Source organism: Giraffa tippelskirchi, chromosome 12 (genome assembly GCF_054371585.1).
Source record: "Giraffa tippelskirchi isolate mGirTip1 chromosome 12, T2T-mGirTip1v1.2.pri, whole genome shotgun sequence".
Classification (NCBI taxonomy): Eukaryota; Metazoa; Chordata; class Mammalia; order Artiodactyla; family Giraffidae; genus Giraffa; species Giraffa tippelskirchi.
Window position 1 is genome coordinate 85,717,069 of NC_137286.1, and position 18,590 is coordinate 85,735,658.

The 18,590-nt window shown below is 39.0% G+C and overlaps 2 protein-coding genes across 30 annotated transcripts in view; one reads left to right on the plus strand and one right to left on the minus strand.

Annotated features, from left to right (window-relative positions):
• CCDC122 (coiled-coil domain containing 122) overlaps positions 1 to 7,393 on the minus strand; it is a 70,268-nt gene extending 62,875 nt beyond the window's left edge. For 10 of the 22 annotated variants that reach the window (XR_014071532.1, XR_014071531.1, XR_014071529.1 and 7 more), the window contains exon 1: positions 7,291 to 7,393. The gene's annotated coding sequence lies outside the window, so the exon portion shown is untranslated. Of the gene's footprint in view, positions 1 to 1,751; positions 1,878 to 7,290 lie in introns of all 22 variants that reach the window. The other 12 variants (XR_014071530.1, XR_014071528.1, XR_014071524.1 and 9 more) reach the window with 3 other exon arrangements.
• LACC1 (laccase domain containing 1) lies at positions 7,015 to 18,314 on the plus strand. 8 transcript variants are annotated; one of them, XR_014071518.1, is made up of 8 exons: positions 7,344 to 8,191; positions 9,165 to 9,769; positions 10,414 to 10,592; positions 12,518 to 12,683; positions 15,069 to 15,294; positions 15,722 to 15,882; positions 16,815 to 16,866; positions 17,235 to 18,314. XR_014071518.1 is itself a non-coding variant. In XM_081551089.1 (7 exons), the coding sequence occupies exons 2-6, from the start codon at positions 9,220 to 9,222 to the stop codon at positions 15,879 to 15,881; spliced, it is 1,281 nt and encodes a 426-aa protein (XP_081407215.1). In that variant the 5' UTR covers positions 7,015 to 7,068; positions 9,165 to 9,219; the 3' UTR covers position 15,882; positions 16,815 to 18,314. The 8 variants fall into 8 exon arrangements, 6 of the variants coding, with proteins under 6 accessions (XP_081407215.1, XP_081407213.1, XP_081407214.1 ...); XR_014071517.1 differs by having other exon boundaries at positions 7,344 to 7,830; XM_081551089.1 differs by lacking the exon at positions 7,344 to 8,191 and adding an exon at positions 7,015 to 7,068 and having other exon boundaries at positions 16,815 to 18,314.
• Positions 18,315 to 18,590: the final 276 nt, after the last annotated feature.

Below are 18,590 nucleotides of genomic sequence, written 5' to 3' on the forward strand. Positions count from 1 at the left end.
GATCACACAATAATGAATGTATGTAACATACTCAGCACAGTATCTGACATATTTTAAGTAAATAATTATTATGGATTAGTAGCTGGTACCTCCAGTACTATTGTGAAGTGTATTCTAAACCTACAACCAGAATCTGTGAAAAACAGTAACAAAATGGATTAGCAACTTCTGCCATGGGTACAGGATGCAGGGAATATGGCATTCCTGTCCAGTGCCAGACAGGGTAAGCCTTACACAGGTTTAAAATCACCAACCTCCTCTATACTTAGGAGAAACTGATGAGATGAAGGGGTAGATGTTTTTCTATCTTGAAAGGTGAAAAGAGTTCTTTCCTTTACCAGTGAATGAATGCAATGAATGAATGCTGAGTTGGCAGAATTAAAGACATTACAGTTTTTCGAAAAAGCGTTATCTGATTTTGCCTGTCCATTCCTGTACAGAAGAAATTACACAATTCTGCATGATTAATAAAAGGAATGTAATGTTTATTCTTAACATTTGAACATATGGATTTTTCTTTTTAGATGACATCTTTTTAAAAAATCTTAGTTGATTTTTTATAGAACTTGTGAATCTTTCCAAATCATACTAAAGTCATGATAAACTTTGCCAGCCAAAAGAAGTAAAATATTATCATAACAGTAAGGCATGTATATAAGGAAACTTCCACAAGGAAATCTGCAAAATCACTAAATATCTTTCCTAAAGATTGGTTAAATATTGATACAGAGTACTTGTATACTAGTTACAAGTGTTTTTAAAAAACAAAATTTTTTAAAAGATTGCAATCTGATAAAAACAACAGCAAAGTTAAATCGCTTCCTAAGTCAGGAAACTCAAATCTATCCAGAAATATCTTATCAAGCTAAAGAAGTCCTGAGAGAAATACTCAACAGTGCCATAATCACCTCTGAGAATCTATGATTCTTTCCTGTTTATTCACATTACTTCCTTTCTTCAAACCTCATTTCCTATCTGCCTCCTCCAGGAAGTCTTCCCTGATACTGAGTCCATTCACTCTGTTCATGCCATTACTCTATGTCTTTTCTGCCCCCAGATCAATGTCAATAAATCCAAGCTCTCTAGCTTTTTTGTATGGGTTTCATGGTTACAGATGTTATTCTTAGTGTTACCCATGTTGAAAATGCATACCGTCTACATTTCTACTTTCAGTTAGTCTCTCAATTGATTACAAAGATAAACAACTAAATAGTGCTTTAGTTTTTTGTCCCAGACACTGTTCTAAATGTTTTAGATTAAAAAAAATTAACATTATATAGTGCTGATTCTGTGCCATGTATGGGAACTCTATAAATATTCAATTTATAAATATTAACTCATTTAGCCCTATGAGGTAGATACTACTAGGTCTTGGGGTAAGACAGGGTTAATCTTGAACCAAGGTTGAGAAACTGCTAGTTTATTAGGTAAATTCTTTCCAACCTGAGACTCAGATTCCTTATCGATAATAGTAGCAGCCTCATTAGATTACTGTGAGCATGAAGTGAAATAATGAATGTATTTAGCAAGTTTCTGCCACTCAACTATTTCTATTCCTATTACTGAATTTACATTATTTTACACCAGTATTACTGAAATACATTACTGTATTTCCTTATTAGACTATAAGCTCCAGAAGGCATATACAGTGTCTTATTCATTTTCATATTCTCTACAAAGTATTTGATGAAGAAACCAAAAAAAAAGATTAGAAAATTAGATTTTTACAGTAAAAATAAAGTAATTGGTACTTTTTGATCTTTACTCCTGAAGCAGCATACATTGAAGAACTATTGGGTGATATATCTTTAAACAAGCTATTCATGAAAGGATATCTGGTTTAAAATCGAGAAAGTAATCATTTTTTTCGGATCTCCCTAAAATGGACAAAAAATAAAAATGAAAATAAACTACTGCCATCTACTGATAATTCCTTACAATTGCATAACTCAATGAAAACAAGAGTTTAGAGATTAGACAATATCAGTTATTCTTTCATTCAATTCACATATGGGGTACATATATGTATACAAAACATTCTGGGAAATATAAATATGAATTAAGTGACTCTGATTTAAAAAATAAAAACCTTAATAAATCTACAGTATTTGATAATAAATAGACAAATATTACATGTAAAAAATCATTTAGGAAAAACACTTTCAACTAAATAACTAGCTTTAGAGAAAACAATGCAATGGAAATACTGTAATAAACCATCATGTCCTATATTAACTACTGTTGTTTAGTCATGTCTGACTCTTTGAAACCCCATGGACTGCAGCAGGCCAGGCTTCCCTGTCCTTCACTATCTACCAGAGTTTGCTCAAATTCACATCCATTGAGTCTGTGATGCCATCTTACTATCTCATCCTCTTCTGCCCTCTTCTCCTTTTGCCTTCAAATATTAACTATAGCCAACATTTATTAATTACCTGTAAGTAATTTCACATAGTGGGGTCATTCCTGGCGGCTCAGTGGTTAAGAATCCACTGGCCAATGAAGGAGACATGGGTTTGACTCCTGGGTTGGGAAGATCCCCTGGAGGAGGAAACAGCAACCTGCTCTAGTCTTCTTGCCTGGGAAATTCCTTGAATAGAGGAGCCTGGCAGGTTACAGTCCATGGGGTTGCAAAGAGTCAGACATGACTTAGTGACTAAGCAACAACTTTCACATAGATTATCTATTTTATCCTTCGGAGCAGTCCTACAATCTAGACATTATTTTTACCTATATTTCGAAAATGAGGAAACTTAAATTTGGAGAAATTAGGAAATTTGCCAAAGGTCATACATCCAAGTCGGAAGGATGAAATTTGAAGTGAGTAGGATCCAAATTAACATTTATTAGGTATTTAATATGTACTTAGGCATTGTAATAAACAAATTTGTGCACCAACTCATTTGAATTCAAGAGGCAAGTGCCTATAATTGGCCCTTGGGAGGAGATTTTTAAAAGGCCACGTTTCCAGCTTTTGGAAATTCATCATCCAGTACCTCCCTCTAAGTTAATGAGCAAAATAAAGCAAGGCTGTTAAATCCTTCCCCCCACCCTCCCAGCCCCAGGGTTTTGGGAGTTTCCAGCTTAAAAGAATTAAGAGGCAACCATCCATGTGCATCCATGCCACATAAACATCATTTTTCATCCAAAATGAAAAAAACTGCTATGTGGACCTGCCAGGTAGTTTTAGTTAAGTTTATAATTTCCTCCCACCTCTTTCAGGACAAATATTTTATGAGAAAACAAGGAGAGAAAAATTGTGTAGATAATTTTCAAATGGGTATGAAATTGTCTTTGTTTTCCAAGGGGGAGAGGAAGTTTAATATCTCAAGTTGATTTTGACTGGGGAAGCTAAAAAACTAACCTGCTGCTAAGTCGCTTCAGTTGTGTCTGACTCTGTGTGACCCCATAGATGGTAGCCCATCAGGCTCCCCTGTCCCTGGGATTCTCCAGGCAAGAACACTGGAGTGGGGTGCCATTTTCTTCTCCAATGCACAAAAGTGAAAAGTGAAAGTGAAGTCGCTCAGTCATGTCCGAATCTTTGCGACCCCATGGACTGCAGCCTACCAGGCTCCTCTGTCCATGGGATTTTCCAGGCAAGAGTACTAGAGTGGGTTGCCATTGCCTTCTCCGAAAAAAACTAACCTGGGGAAAGATAAAAGTTTTCCTGAAACTGAGACTTAAAAAAGCATGATAGACTCAGTTCTGGATGGCTCAATTCCAACAAAAAACTAAAGAGGCATCATGGGAAAAATATAACATACTGCACATGTTAGTAAGAATCAATAATACACAATTCAGGCAAAAAAAGACTGTTTCTACCACGTGTTTTCAAGAGAAGCTATAACATCAGGGTCATCCCATAAGAATAAATTAATTGAATCATTAAAATTAAAAAATTATTATAATATACCTATTATATGGCAGAGTCTTAGAATCTGCTGAAACTAGGGATTATTCTCTTCTCTGGCTAGGAAATGAGATTAAAGTTTCAGGTTGCTGAAAATAAAAAGTAACCAGAGGATTGGTACTGTTACTTAACTTCCTTCCAGAGAGAATGTAGAGAATATTTATATATTATTCATTGTTTATAGCTTTAAGTCAAAGGTGGGATTTCTCTGAATGCAAGTTTGATGTATGAAGCAGGGCACCGAAAGCCAGTGTCCTGTGATAACCTGGAGGAATAGGGTGGAGAGGGATTTGGGAGGTGGCTTCAGCATGGAGAGGTCCTATGATGGATTCATACTGATGTATGGCAAAAACCATCACAATACTGTAAAGTAATTATCCTCCAATTAAAATACATAAATAAATATTTTAAAAAAAGATTTCTGCCTCCGTAATTACAAGAGAACACATTTTGTTGTTTAAAGCCATCCAGTTTGGTCATTTGTTATAGAAACTAACGTTAAGTTTTTCACAAGGAAATCTGCAAGTTTTATGTCCATTTCTGGAAGGACTCATAAACTCTAGTGTAAATGGCTTAAAGACAACTGTTACCAGTTTTAAAATTATCAAGATAAGGATTTACATGGTGATGTAACAATTCCTGGGGATTTTCCCAATGGTTCCCCTTAACAGCCAGGCACTATCTCTGTACCTCAAAGACTTTTTAAGTCTCTATGGGTGAAGTAGATGCAAAGTCAAATAATGAAAATGTAGAGGTACAGTGTGTGTTTTCTAAGTCTATCTACATTTAACCTCTCACCAATTAACTCATTCTATTTCCTTTTAAATCATAAACTGTAAATCCCCACATCACGCTGAATGTGCACGCTGAATGCCGAAGGGTTAGAAAGCCACTCTCCAATGAGTCTGCCCACTTCTGCTCCTACCAGTGAAAATTGTACATCTGACAATGTCACTTGTGTTTGTTCTCAAACCTGTTTATGCCAGTTGAACCTGTCACTGTGCTTTCACAATTTAATTAAATATTAAGTAAATCAATGTAATAGTGTGGGAAAAAAAGTTTGTTCTTTAAAAGATACATTTATCTTTTTCAAGACCCAATTAAGGTGAGTTGTTTGAATGCATAACTATAAAAAGATTATAAAGAAGTAATTTGCACTCAGATAGCTTCACAAGTGTCTCTTGTGTGCATGATAAGTCGCTTCAGTTGTGTCCAACTCCTTGCGATCCCATAGACTGTAGCCTGCCAGACTCCTCTGTCCATAGGATTCTCCAGGCAAGAATACTGGAGTGGGTTGCCATTCCTTTCTCCAGGGGATCTTCCTGGCCCTGGAAGATCCTTCCAGGATCTTTCTTGAGAAAGCTTAGCTGATGGTTGGGAAGTGTAGTTTATGGTAGCAATATGACGCAGAACTCTAATCTGGAGGCCATGTACAAAGGAAAGGCTGTGGCAAAAGGCTGTGCCACTCAACAGACTGGCAAACTAGCATGTAGTTGTTTCAGCTTAAAAAAAGAACCTTTAAGGTATTATGGTATACTTTTTATACTTTTTCATGACTCTGGTTTAACTTTCCTTTCAAACAGTTTTATTTAGATATAATTTATATACTACCATGTTCATATTTATGAAGTATACAATTTAATGTTTAATTGACTTTTACAGTGTATTGCTTGGTTATGGATCCAGACTGCATCTATGAATGAGCTTCTCCTGTACAAACAAAATGCTAAAAAAAAGTAGTTGATTGTGCTTGGTGAGGGGATGGGGCTTCAAGGAAGGTTATATTTGAGCTTGGAGGGTCTTGAACAACTAACTGTTAGAAAAAAAATATATATAGAGAGAACAGTGTTCTAAGTAGAAGAAATAGTTTATGTAAAGGATGAAATCATATGGTGTTCCAAGGAACAGCCTTTAGTTTGAGTGGTTTGGTAATAGGGAAGTCATTTTTCAAATCTAATTATGCATTTGAATCATCTGTAGAGATTAAAACAAAACAAAAACCAAAGCAAAACAGGCTGAGGCTTGACTCTTTGAGTTTCTGATTCAAATGTGTATCTGGAAGTGGTAGAGTGGGGTGATCCCTGTATTTCTGCTTTTTAAAGTTCTACTTGTAGTTCTGATGTGCAGCCAGGATTGAGAGCCACTGGAGTGAGGGAATGGGGATGCGATGAGTGTTAGATCAGGCCATAGTCCAGGACCAGATGGTGAAAGGAAACGGTTTGTAAATACGATATAATGACAAACTTTCTCTTCCCTGATGGCTTCTCTATTTTGAAATATTTCTTTTTAAACTTGTTTACTGTTGCATGACAGGAAATAAATGCCCACCATCGTCTATAAAAACAGACATACATGTTTTAACCCAGCTTTGTAACTAAAGACCTCCATTTTGTTTACAGTGATATTCAACATAAAACAAGCTTGGGGCAGAGCAGATCAGGTGCAACACCTACCACTCAGTGCTCTTAATAAATGTCCAGAAAAATAATGAAAATATTGTTTGGGGGGAAAAAAAAATCTGCCAGATACTGAAGAGTGGGTTAACTGATGGGTGGATCGGTGACCCCATTCTCTACTCAAACAGAATAGCAGCAATCTCAGTTCCCAGTGCTCTTCCAAACTCCCAGATTGCTGAGATTCTTTCTTTCAGGGAAACATTCTTCAGAACTTATCATGTGAGCAACTGTCAGAAAAAAGGGACCCCTCCTTCCATTATAACCAGTGCCTCAGGAAGCACCTTGTCTCCTACGCTTTGAAGGTTGGAGATATTTTCCCTTTGGCCATAGCATCTGCCATCTACATAGGCAGGAGCTGTTCCGTATTTTAAAATAAATACATGTTACGCTCTTTGAGGGGAGAAAGGGGGTGCTAATTTACATTTTTATCACAATTCTTAGGATCAGTGCCTTCTAATTTTCTATTCTTGGCCCATATTTTTATAAGAACATCAGTTTATCCACACACGTGAAGGAGCTATGAAGTCTAGTCAGCAAGTTAGGCGGGATCAGCAAAAAAGGCAAAGGGAGGGTTCAGCCAACTTGTTTCTGGAAACAAACCCCAACAGTAAAGAAAAAAGAAAAAAAAAAAGCTGCCTCAAAAAATCTGCCTCAGGAGGCGCAGTACGTGAACTTGGACGCGACACAGTGCCAAGTGCTAACGTAAGGAGGTTCTCGGGCCAAGGCTCATGAGGATGAAACTGGGGGTCCCGACCGCGCCTCTGGGCCGGCGACTCGCCGCGGCGAGGCTGGGAGAGCGGTCGCAGGAGAGGGCGTTGTCGCCCGGGGGAGGGAGGCCGCTCCGCCGCGCGCCCCGTCGGGAGGCCGGCCCGGCTCCCTCACGGCCCGCCCGCCCCTTACCCGCCCCGCCTCCCGCCCGCGGACCTGCCTATAGCTCCGCTCGGCCCGTCCGCTGCTCGGTTCCCGTTCCTCCTCCAGGAGCCGGGCGGCGGGTGCCGGACTGGCGGCCGCCAGACCCGGAACTGCTGACGGTTCCCCGCGCTCGGGCGCGTCCCCCCCTCGTGTCGCTCCCGCTCCCCGCCCCCCGTCCCCCCGGCCCGGCCTCCGCAGTCGTCGGGTGGATGCGGGGCGGGTGCTCCGTCAGCAGTCAAGCGGGTGCGGCGGCTGAGGCAGGACGGGCGCCGCCCTCACAGCGGCGGGGACCCAGGCTGAGGACTGCGGGGGCGCACGCTCGCGGCCTCTGGGTCTCGTTCAGGCTCAGTACCGGGGCCGGGAGACGCCTCAGAGCTCGAGCGAGCAGCCGAAAGTGACGGAGGACGGCCTGGGGTGTGCGCCCGACCGTCAGAAAGTCCCGCAGGGGCGGCAGGAGTCGGGGCGAGGGCCCGGCGTGTGGGTAGCGGCCGACCCGCGGGGCCGAGCGTCGACCGAGCGGTGGCCGAGGCGTCTGTCGTGCGGCTTTACTCGGTGCGGAGGGCGGGCGTGAGGAGGGCAGAGGCTGACACCGGAGGGGTCACCAGAGAGAGAGCGGCAGCCCGGAGGGGCGGGCAGGGGCTGGGGTGAGAGACTGTGTGAGGGTAGTGGGGGAAGTGAGGAGAGCAGGGCGGGGGGGAGGGGGGCACACGTGATCCAAATGGCAGTTGCTTGCGTGATCATTGGACTTAGGAAGGGACCGAGTGCCAAGTGCTAATGTGACGAGGTGTTGCCATACCTGTGAATCCTGGAGGCAAACCTCTCTCTCGGTCATCTCTGCTCTTAACCTTCAAAACGGATCTTTTTAAAAATTGAAGTACAGTTAATTTACAATATTAATTTTGGGTTCAACATGGTGAGTCAACATTTTTATAAATTATACGCCATTTAAGTTTATTCTCAAATACTGACTGTATTCTCTGTGCTGTACAATATATCAGTGTAGTTTCGTTATTTTATACATAGTAGTTTGTATCTTTCGGAGAAGGCAATGGCACCCCACTCCAGTACTCTTGCCTGGAAAATCCCATGGACGGAGGAGCCTGGTAGGCTACAGTCTATGGGGTCGCTAAGAGTCGGACACGACTGAGCGACTCCACTTTCACTTTTCCCTTTCATGCATTGGAGAAGGAAATGGCAACCCACTCCAGTGTTCTTGCCTGGAGAATCCCAGGGACAGCGGAGCCTCGTGGGCTGCCGTCTATGGGGTCGCACAGAGTCGGACACGACTGAAGCGACTTAGCAGCAGCAGCAGTTGTTTGTATCTTAATCCCCTTACCCCTATCTTGCCCCTACCCCCTTCCCTCAACCTGCTGGTAACCACTCATATTTGTGAATCTGTTTCTAGGGGGGAAAAAAAATTACAAATTAAAAAAATTTTAAATGCAACTCCATTTAATCTTATTGAACTTAAGGCCCTGGTATTTAGTAGGAATGGATGTGACCTAACAAGCCTGTCATGTCAGGATTAATGATGTATCAATGATACGTTGACACCCTGTAATTAAAAAACAGGACTTCCTCTAAGTCAATAAGTAATTCCCTGCTTAAAATTTACTATCTGAAAACAAAACTAAACCTGTTGTTCTACTGGAAAGATGTAAAGTACATTCACAAAATGAATTAAGAGCTGGCTGAGCTTTCATTGTCATGGTTCTCTTCTGATAAATAGTGGATTAGCTTTTCTGGGAGGAGTCCAGGCTCACTATTCTGGTTACATTTTTAAATCAATGCAATTCTTCTTTTTACCCATCCACAGGTTTCTGTTGTAACTATAACTATATTGATATGATTTTGCATTCTTACTTAACGCTAATTTTTCTTTACAGGTGAATTTTGGGGGACACAGAAACTTCATTGAAGAACTTTGTATAGAATTGAAGGATGGCGGAAGCAGTGTTGATTGATCTCTTCGGTTGGAAACTGAACTCTCAGAAAAACTGTCATCAGACATTATTAAAGACATTGAATGCTGTCCGATACCACCATGGTGCCAAGGCCAAGCTGTTTTGCGTAATGTGTTGTAGTAACATCAGCTGTGACCATGATAATTGTGAATTAGAAACAGGCAATGGATTATCAGCTCTCTTGAGAGAATTTGAGACTGTTAGCAATCCCAGCATGGCTGCCTCTTTGTATACAATTAAACAAAAAGTTGATGAAAAAAATTTGAGTAGCATTAAGGTAATTGTGCCTGTGCACCGGAAGACATTAATGAAGGCTTTCATTGATCAACTCTTTACTGATGTTTACAATTTTGAGTTTGAAGATTTACAGATGACTTTGAAGGGAGGTCTTTTGAAACAGTCTACTGAAGTAAGCATAATCACAGCTCAAGAACTAGAAGCAATCCAGAATGAAATAGAAACATATTTGAGAAGTTTGCCCGCACTGAAGGGAGAATTAACCATTATCACATCTCCTTTGATCCCAGGTATGTTAAACACTATCAGTTGTTTTACTTGAATATGAAAAGCCAGTCTTTCTTTACAGGAAGTTCACCTCTTTTCCTTGTTTCTTTTGTAGACTGATGTGAGATTATGTGTTCCTTGGCATCAGTTACAACATGGGAATGTCATGGACAGCCTTATAGAGTCACGAGTGTGAAGGGATAGTCTCTTCAAAGCTGCTCTAAATAAATTTGCTTTATGCAAATTCAGCTTTAAGACAAATCCCCCAGCCTTGGTTTTAAGTGAGATTTATGACCCTAAACATTTCCTGCTTAGAAATTCTGAAACCTTAACTCCGTGGTGTCTTCACAGAAGAGTGAAATTTAAAACAGTCGATCTCACTTCTTAGTAAAAGGATATTTACTGTGAGCTATATGCTATTGGGATAACAAAAACTAATGGGAAGAAGATACCCTTTGAAGAGCAGTTATCCCACGGAGAATGTAAAACAAACTCAAAACATTGTGTCATGTGAACAGATGAAGCTATAAAGAACTGTAGAAATTAGAAGCTGGATAAACTAATGCAGGGTGAGGTTTTTAGGGAAAGTTAATGAGAGACTGGGTTTGTAAAGCTTTATAGTCTTTTGTACAGCCTGGTTTTAATCTTCACTGTTTATCCTCAACAGATACTTTCATACATGGATTTACTACCAGAACAGGTGGGATATCTTACATACCAACTCTTAGCTCATTCAATCTCTTCAGTAGTTCCAAACGGAGAGATCCCAAGGCTGTTGTTCAAGAAAATCTGCGTAGGTTGGGGAAGGCTGCAGGATTTAATGCGAATAAATTTTACCAAATAAAGGTACAATTTTGTTTCATATTTTGGAAGATTTAAAGTATATTCTTGACTCTGCCAATGACTATATTGACTTTAAATAAGCTATTTAATGTTCGCATCTAATGTTTTATCTAAAACTTAGGATAATGTTTGTGATTATTTTTCTTAGAGATACATATCATATTCTAAAGATCAATTCTATGATATATATACACACACACATACACACACACATCTGGAACTCCTCACATCTAAAAATACAGTTGTTTTTAGTCACTAAGTTGTGTCCGATTCTTGTGACCCCATGGACTGTAGCCCACCATACTCCTCTGTCTGTGGGATTTCCCAGGCAAGAATACTGGAGTGGGTTGCCATTTCCTTCTCCAGGGGATCTTCCCGACCCAGGGATTAAACCTGAGTCACCTGTATTGGTAGGTGAGTTTTTTTTTTTTTTTTAACCACTGAACCGTAAGGAAAGCCCCAGAGTATAGTATCACTGCCTTTTATATTTAGAGGTAAGTTTCCTGAACAGTGGGAGAGAAAAGCCATTGTTTTCTATATCAACACTAGGAGGAACTAGGGTACAACTGATAAGATAATTGTTTCTTACAGTATTCTAGATTACTTTGACTCCAGGAAAAGTAAAAATATTATTGATTTGGAAATTTAATTTCTTTCAGTCAATTAGTACTTTGTAGAAGGTACTGCTATTAGGTTTAGACCCTAATGCTGAGAAAGATTGAGGGCAGGAGAAGAGAGTGACAGAGGATGAGATGGTTGGATGGCATCATCAACTCAATGGACATGAGTTTGGGCAAATTCCAGTAGATAATGAAGGACAGACCTGGTGTGCTGCCGTCCATGAAATTGAAGAGAGTCAAACACAACTGAGCTACTGAACAACTACTGCAATTAGAGATTTACCCATCTCTAGTGAGGGGTGTTCATGATGGATGGACTATTTTGAATTTTTTTAAATTTATTTTTAATTGGGGGATAATTGCTTTACAATGTTGTGTTGGTTTCTGCCATATAACAATGTGAATCAGCCGTAAGTATATATATATATATCTCCTCCCTTTTGAACCTCCCATTGGCTATCTGTTTTACACATGGAAATGGATATATTTCAATACTACTCTCAGGCCATGGTTTCTCCAGTGGTCATGTATGGATGTGAGAGTTGGACTGTGAAGAAAGCTGAGCACCGAAGAATTGATGCTTTTGAACTGTGGTGTTGGAGAAGACTCTTGAGAGTCCCTTGGACTGCAAGGAGATCCAACCAGTCCATCCTAAAGGAGATCAGTCCTGGTTGTTCATTGGAAGGACTGATGTTGAAGCTGAAACTCCAATACTTTGGCCACCTCCTGCGAAGAGTTGACTCATTGGAAAAGACCCTGATGCTGGGAAGGATTGGGGGCAGGAGGAAAAGGGGATGACAGAGGATGAGATGGCTGGATGGCATCACTGACTCGATGGACATGGGTTTGGGTAAACTCCGGGAGTTGGTGATGGACAGGGAGGCCTGGCGTGCTGCAATTCATGGGGTCGCAAAGAGTCAGACACGACTGAGCAACTGAACTGAACTGAACTGACTATCTCAATTGATCCCATCCTCTCTTCCCCGCCCTCCTGCTGTGTCCACAAGTCTGTTCACTACGTCTACATCTCTATTCCTGCTCTGCAAATAGGTTCATCAGTGCTATTTTGATTTTTTTTTAAGTGTTGAAGTCTGCTTTCCTTTGAGGAAAATACATAGAGATTATCATATGATAGAGTTAAGTAAATTTGTTATTATATTATATACATATGGACCTGATGTATTTAAGGAATGCTAGTAACCTTAAATTGGTTATATAATTTTATACAAAAATACATACTTTCAGAAAAGCTTATGGTATGAGAAATTCTATTTTCAAAACATTTTTATTTCACATCTTTGGTGTTAGACTGATCATGCCAATGATGTCTGGATTATGGGAAGGAAGGAGCCTGAATCTTATGATGGAATCACCACAAATCAAAGAGGAGTCACAATAGCAGCTCTTGGTGCTGACTGTATCCCAATAGTTTTTGCAGATCCTGTCAAAAAAGCATGTGGGGTTGCTCACTCTGGTAAGTGTACTTAGTTAAGCACCTAGGATTTTTACCAATTTGGGGGGAAGTTATAGTGGTTCTCAAAATTATAAAAATTATAATTTCTTTCTGATGGACATTGTTTTTGTTCATTCTCTAAGTAATGGTCCGACTCTCTGTGACCTCAGAGGCTGCAGCACTCCAGGCTTCCCTGTCCTTCGCCATCTCCCGGAGCTTGCTCAAACTCATGGCCATTAAGTCGATGATGCCATCCAACCATCTCATCCTCTGTCGTCCCCTTCTCCTCCTGCCCTCAGTCTTTCCCAGCATTAATAGTTAATTACTACCCATGGTGATAAGTGTAAAGATAGAAGAGAGCTAGTAGACTCTTAGGTCAGGAGCAGATACAGGGAGTACTTGTGTCAAATTATATGACTCAGAGTATAATCCCTAAAGAAAGCAGTTACCTAGGCTGATTCCTGGGAGATTTGTAGGATTTGGCTAGGTACCAATGTTTCTCAGCAGGAGTGTTATTAACATTTGGGGCAAGATAGTCTTACATTGCAAACTAAGTTTGCTTGGCTTTCAAAATTCTTAATGTCAGTTGTACTTGTTGTAATAACCGAAAAGAGAAGCCTCTATGCTTTTCAAAACACTCCCAGGGAGTTGTACTGAGTTGTATTGTCTCTGGTTTGAGAAGTCTACCCTTGAAGTCTAGGTAGTAGGGAATAGGAAGGTTAGACAGGTCGCAGAAGGTGTTTTTGAAAATGTAGCAGCAAGTGTAAAGATAAGAAAAAACAAGATATGTTTGGAAAATTGCATTTAGTTTAATATGTTACAGTTGATTAGCTTTAACTATTCTCTGAAAATAGAACAAAGAATTTTTAGGTGCTATGTTTGTTAAGGTTTTGGAATTTTGTTTGCTGGAGGTTTTTTAAAAATACTGTTTAGATTATTCAGTGGTAATGAGTCTATGTAAAATGAGGAGTGATCTTTTGGATTATCTTCTGCTTGTAAATCTATGACTTACATCTATGACTTAAATCTTTGCATTTTAGACTACAGACAAATAAGAAAGTGGTTTTTTGTTTGTTTGTCTGTTTGTTTTGATCTAACTAAAGTAATGGAATTGAATGACTAGAAGTCAGGTTTACTGTTTAACATTGTCAAAAGTTATTTAAAATTTGAGTCTAAGTTCCTATATATAAAATGTGAATATTATTTGTTACTTCCTGGGTTTTGAAACATTTAATTTAAAATCATCAAAGATAAATGAAACAGTCTTAAAGGAACAAAGTTAGATGTCTCATACTTCTTGATTTCAAAACTTATTATAAAGCTACAGTAATCAAAACAGTATGTATGGTACTGGCATAAAGACAATAGAGCAGTGGAATACAATAGACATTCCAGAAACAAACCCTTGCATTAGGGTCAAATGATTTTTGACAAGGTACCTAGACCATACAATGGGGAAAGGACAATTTCTTTAACAAATGTTACTGGCAAAACTTGATGGGCATATGCAAAAGAACAATGTTGGACCCTTATGTCATATATAAAAACTAACTCAAAGTGGATCAAAGACCTAAATGTAAGAGCTAAAACTCTAAAATTATAGAAGAAAGTATAAGTGTAAATCCTTGTGATCTTGGATTAGGTAATGGTGTCTTAGATATGATAACAAAAGCACAAGCAACAGAAGTAAAAATAGATAAGTTGGATCTTATCAAAAACAAAAATTTCTGTGCATCAAAGAACATAGTCAACAAAGTGAAAAGTCAGTCCAACAGATGGAGAGTAAATATTTGCAGTTCATACATCTAATAAGGAGTTAATATTCAGAATACAAAAAGAATACCTACAATTCAACAACTACAACAAAAACTAAAAGATTTGATTGAAAGATGGGTAAAGGACTTTAGTAGATCTTTCTCCGAAGATGATTCGTAAATGGTCAATAAACCTGTGAAAAGATTCCCAACATCACTAATTTGGAAAAAGCAAATCAAAATCACAGGATATCACCTCACATCCATTAGAATGGCTGATATTTTTTAAAAAATGAAAATAAGTTTTGGTGAAGAGAAATGGAAACCATGATGCACTATTGGTGGGAGTATAAAATGATGCAGCTGCCATGAAAAACAGTGTGATGGTTCCTCAAAAAGTTTTAAATAGAATTATCATATTATCCAACAGTTCCACTTCTGAACATATATCCAAAGAATTAAAAGCAGGATGTCAGTAGTATATTTACACACCCATGCTCAAAACAGAAATTATTCACAATAACTAAGAGGTGAAGGCACCCTTAGGAAAAATACATAAACTGACCCTGCTCATTTTTAACTTAGATATAAATTAAGATGACATTTTGTTATGTTTTGACTTTGCTCATCTCTCTTTCTTCCTGTTTACTAGGTTGGAGAGGTACCTTGTTAGGTGTTGCTATGGCTACAGTGAACGCTATGAGAGCAGAATATGGCTGCAGTTTGGAAGACATTATTGTTGTATTGGGGCCTTCAGTCGGACCGTGCTGTTTTACTCTTCCAAAGGAATCAGCAAAGGCATTTCATAATCTTGACCCCGGATGTGTACGGCTGTTTGACTCACCAAATCCCTATGTTGACATCCGTAAAGCCACTAGGTATGTTTGATTTCAGGCTTCCCTGGTGGTTTAGTGGTAAAGAACTCGCCTGCCAATGCAGGAGATGTGGGTTTGATCACTGGGTTGGGGAGATTCCCTGGAGAAGGAAATGGCAACCCACTCCAGTTTTTTTGCCTGGAAAATCTCATGGACAGAGGAGCCTGGCAGGCTATAGTCCATAGGATCACAAAAGAGTCAGACAGGACTTGGTGATTAAACAACAATAATGATTGATTTCAGTCCAGAATTGGAATGGTGAAATCTACCATTTCCCATTATGTTCCTATTCTATAACTGAATGACAACTTGCATTGTTCCAAGCAGATCTTTCCCAGAATTCTTTTACACTAGTATCAATGCTTTTTCCTTATTGCTTTGTCTGTTGGTAAAGTAAACTTTCTGTCTTTCGAAAAATCTTTATCCTAAGAATTCTTCTAGAACGGGGAGGAATTCTACCACAGAATATTCAGGACCAGAACCAGGATCTCCACCTCTGTACGTCTTGTCATCCTGACAAGTTTTTTTCCCATGTCCGAGATGGCCCTAACTTTGGTACACAAATTGGCTTCATCTCAGTGAAAGAATGAGGTACAGTAGCTTCTCTCTGCCTGCTGCCCCTCCCTTCTCCTCCCTGCTTCCACCTTTCCCTCCCCTCATTTTGAAAAATAATTATATTTAACTTTACTCCTTTATTCGTGGAGGAAGAATTAATTTTCTACTTTTTAGTGAAACGATAATGGTAAAACAGTTCATTTTCAGTGACATACTCTAATATAAAAGGGCAGTATAAGTATATATAAGAGTATAAAAGTAAAACAATTTTTCATTAAAAAATCCTTTTTGTATGCCATTTAACTCTCCTATATACTTAAAATCTTCTATTTTTAACATAACATCTTTATAATTTTTTAAATTCTTTTGAGTTTTAAGAAGAAATCCTTGCATAAAAAAACTAAATTCTCGAGTAATAATACATACACAGACCAGCCTAGTTTTACAACCAAACTTCCAACTGATTATCTGTAGCAGGAATTGGTCAATTTTTTTAAAGGTCTAGATAGTACACATTTTAGGTGTTGTGGGACGCATCGTCTCTGTCTCAGCTATACAACTCTGCTTTTGTAGAGCAAAAGCAGACAGAAGCAGAAATAAATGAATGTGTCTGTACTTCAATAAAATTCTAGTGACAAAAAAACAAGTGAGGGGCCAGATTTGGTCCACGGGGTATAGTTTGCTGACACTTGAGCTATAATCATAGAGCAGGATTGAGTGTAATTTCTTTAAATTAGTATTTCTTAGAGATGGATTTTTTTTTTTGTTACACAAAATTTTGTGACAGTGATATGGCACTGACTCTTTAGCACATATCTGATTTTCCTTAAGGTTATTTTACCTGAATATTGTTTTTAGTCTTTACAATGTGTTTAACTCTTTAATATACAAGAGACTTTAATAAATTTAGTGATTCTTTTAATAGCACTACTAATGGCCTCATATTTGATTTCTATGTGTTTTTACAGATACTTGACTGGATTTTTGCATAACTATTTCCTGCTTCCTTCCAATTCAACTGTAAGAGAGAAATGTAGTTGTTTGATATACTTAAAATCAAAAGGATTACATGAATAATTCATCTTTCAGATATACTTTCATTATTATCCAAAGATAAATGATTTATTGATTTTAACAATAACTGACACAAAATCAATATGATATAGTTTGTATGTTATACAGATAAAAATTATTCTTAAAGTTTGTCCTCTGTATTTGTTACATACATCAGGAATAAGTCTATTCAGTTTAGTATTTATTGGGTAGCTTCTATTTGTCAAGCATTCTGTGACTCATAGATGAAATCAAGATGAGTAATATTTTTTCCCTTTGAGTCTAATGCAGTGGAAGAGAGAAACACTTCTAACATTTAAGTTTAATTTTAATAGCAGAAGAGTACAGAAGAAGGAGGATTAATTCTATCTGGAATGCAGACTGGAGAAGGTATTGCAGAGAAAATGACTTGTCACATGGATCTGAAAGACGTATAGACTTTTGACAAAGAACAACCATAAAGGTTAAGGGAATACCATACACGAGGGCATGAAACTGAAAGTGTTCTGGAAAGAGGAGGGTGTGGGTAGGAGTTACTGGAAAAACAGGTTAGAAACAAATTAGGGTCTTGAATGCTATGTCAAAGAGTTTGGAGTTTATTTTCCAAGCAAAGAGTAGACATAGAAAGTAGGGGAATGTTTTTATGTCCTTGGCATTATATTTAACAGGATGGATTTGTGAGAGACTAAGGCAGATTAGTTAAGAGGAAATCAGAAAACTTTAAAAAAGAAATAATGAAGCCTTAATGCAATGGAAATTAAAATTGAGATGAGAGTAAATGAAATAGTATGACATTTCAGAGACGGAATCTGCAGATCCTTTTCCTAGAGCATGGAGGTGAGAGGTGAGGACCAGTGGAGAAAATCCCTGATGACTCCAGTCTCTGCTTGATGATTACCTGGAGTGGCAGCAAAGATGGGGTGGAGGTTTGGGACACGGAAGGAATAATGAATTTGACACGTAGACTGAAGTGCTTCCAGATGGAAATATGTGGTCAACAATTAAATATAGAGACCTGGAACCTGGGAAGGAGCCATGAAGAAAGAGAGATTTGGGAGTTGGCTGCACAGAGATAGTGCCTGGGTCTGCTGGAATAGGCTGGGTCATCTTCACAGAAACACAGAGTGAGAAAAAAGGAGGTCCAAGGATGAAACCTTACACACCTGCATTTGAAGAGCCAGAAACTGAACCAGTAAAAAAGATTAATCTAGAAAAAAAAAAGTACACAGTCATTTTGGGGAGAGAAGCCAGCATAAATACGAGAGGTACTCAAAAAGAAATCTTCAGGGAGTACCCTGGTGGCATAGAGGTAAGGATTCGGTGTTTCCACTGCGGAGGCCTGAATTTGATCCCTGGCCAGGGGTGGGAGGGATCATCCTGCATGCTGCTGGTTGCAGCCAAAACTCAGAAATAAATGAGAAGAAACTAGTAGATTAATAACTGTGTTGAGGCTGTTCTGTGGGTCATTGTGGTGATGGATTTCAATGCTTTGAGGAAGAGAATGCACCAGTGTCAACTCCACCTTGCTAGTATTTATTGAAGTAAGTGAAGTCACTCAGTCATGTCCGACTCTTTGCGACCCCATGAACTGTAGCCCACCAGGCTCCTCCGCCCATGAGATTTTCCAGGCAAGAATACTGGAGTGAGTTGCCATGTCTTTCTCCAGGAGATCTTCTCGACCCAGGGATTGA

Bases quoted from the DNA above. Each gene is read 5' to 3' on its own strand.
- LACC1 (XM_081551089.1), top strand. From the start codon at position 9,220: ATGGCGGAAGCAGTGTTGATTGATCTCTTCGGTTGGAAACTGAACTCT. The intron at 12,684-15,068 runs GTAAGTGTACTT...CCTGTTTACTAG, and splicing joins ATGTGGGGTTGCTCACTCTG to GTTGGAGAGGTACCTTGTTA. The intron at 15,295-15,721 runs GTATGTTTGATT...CTTTATCCTAAG, and splicing joins GACATCCGTAAAGCCACTAG to AATTCTTCTAGAACGGGGAG.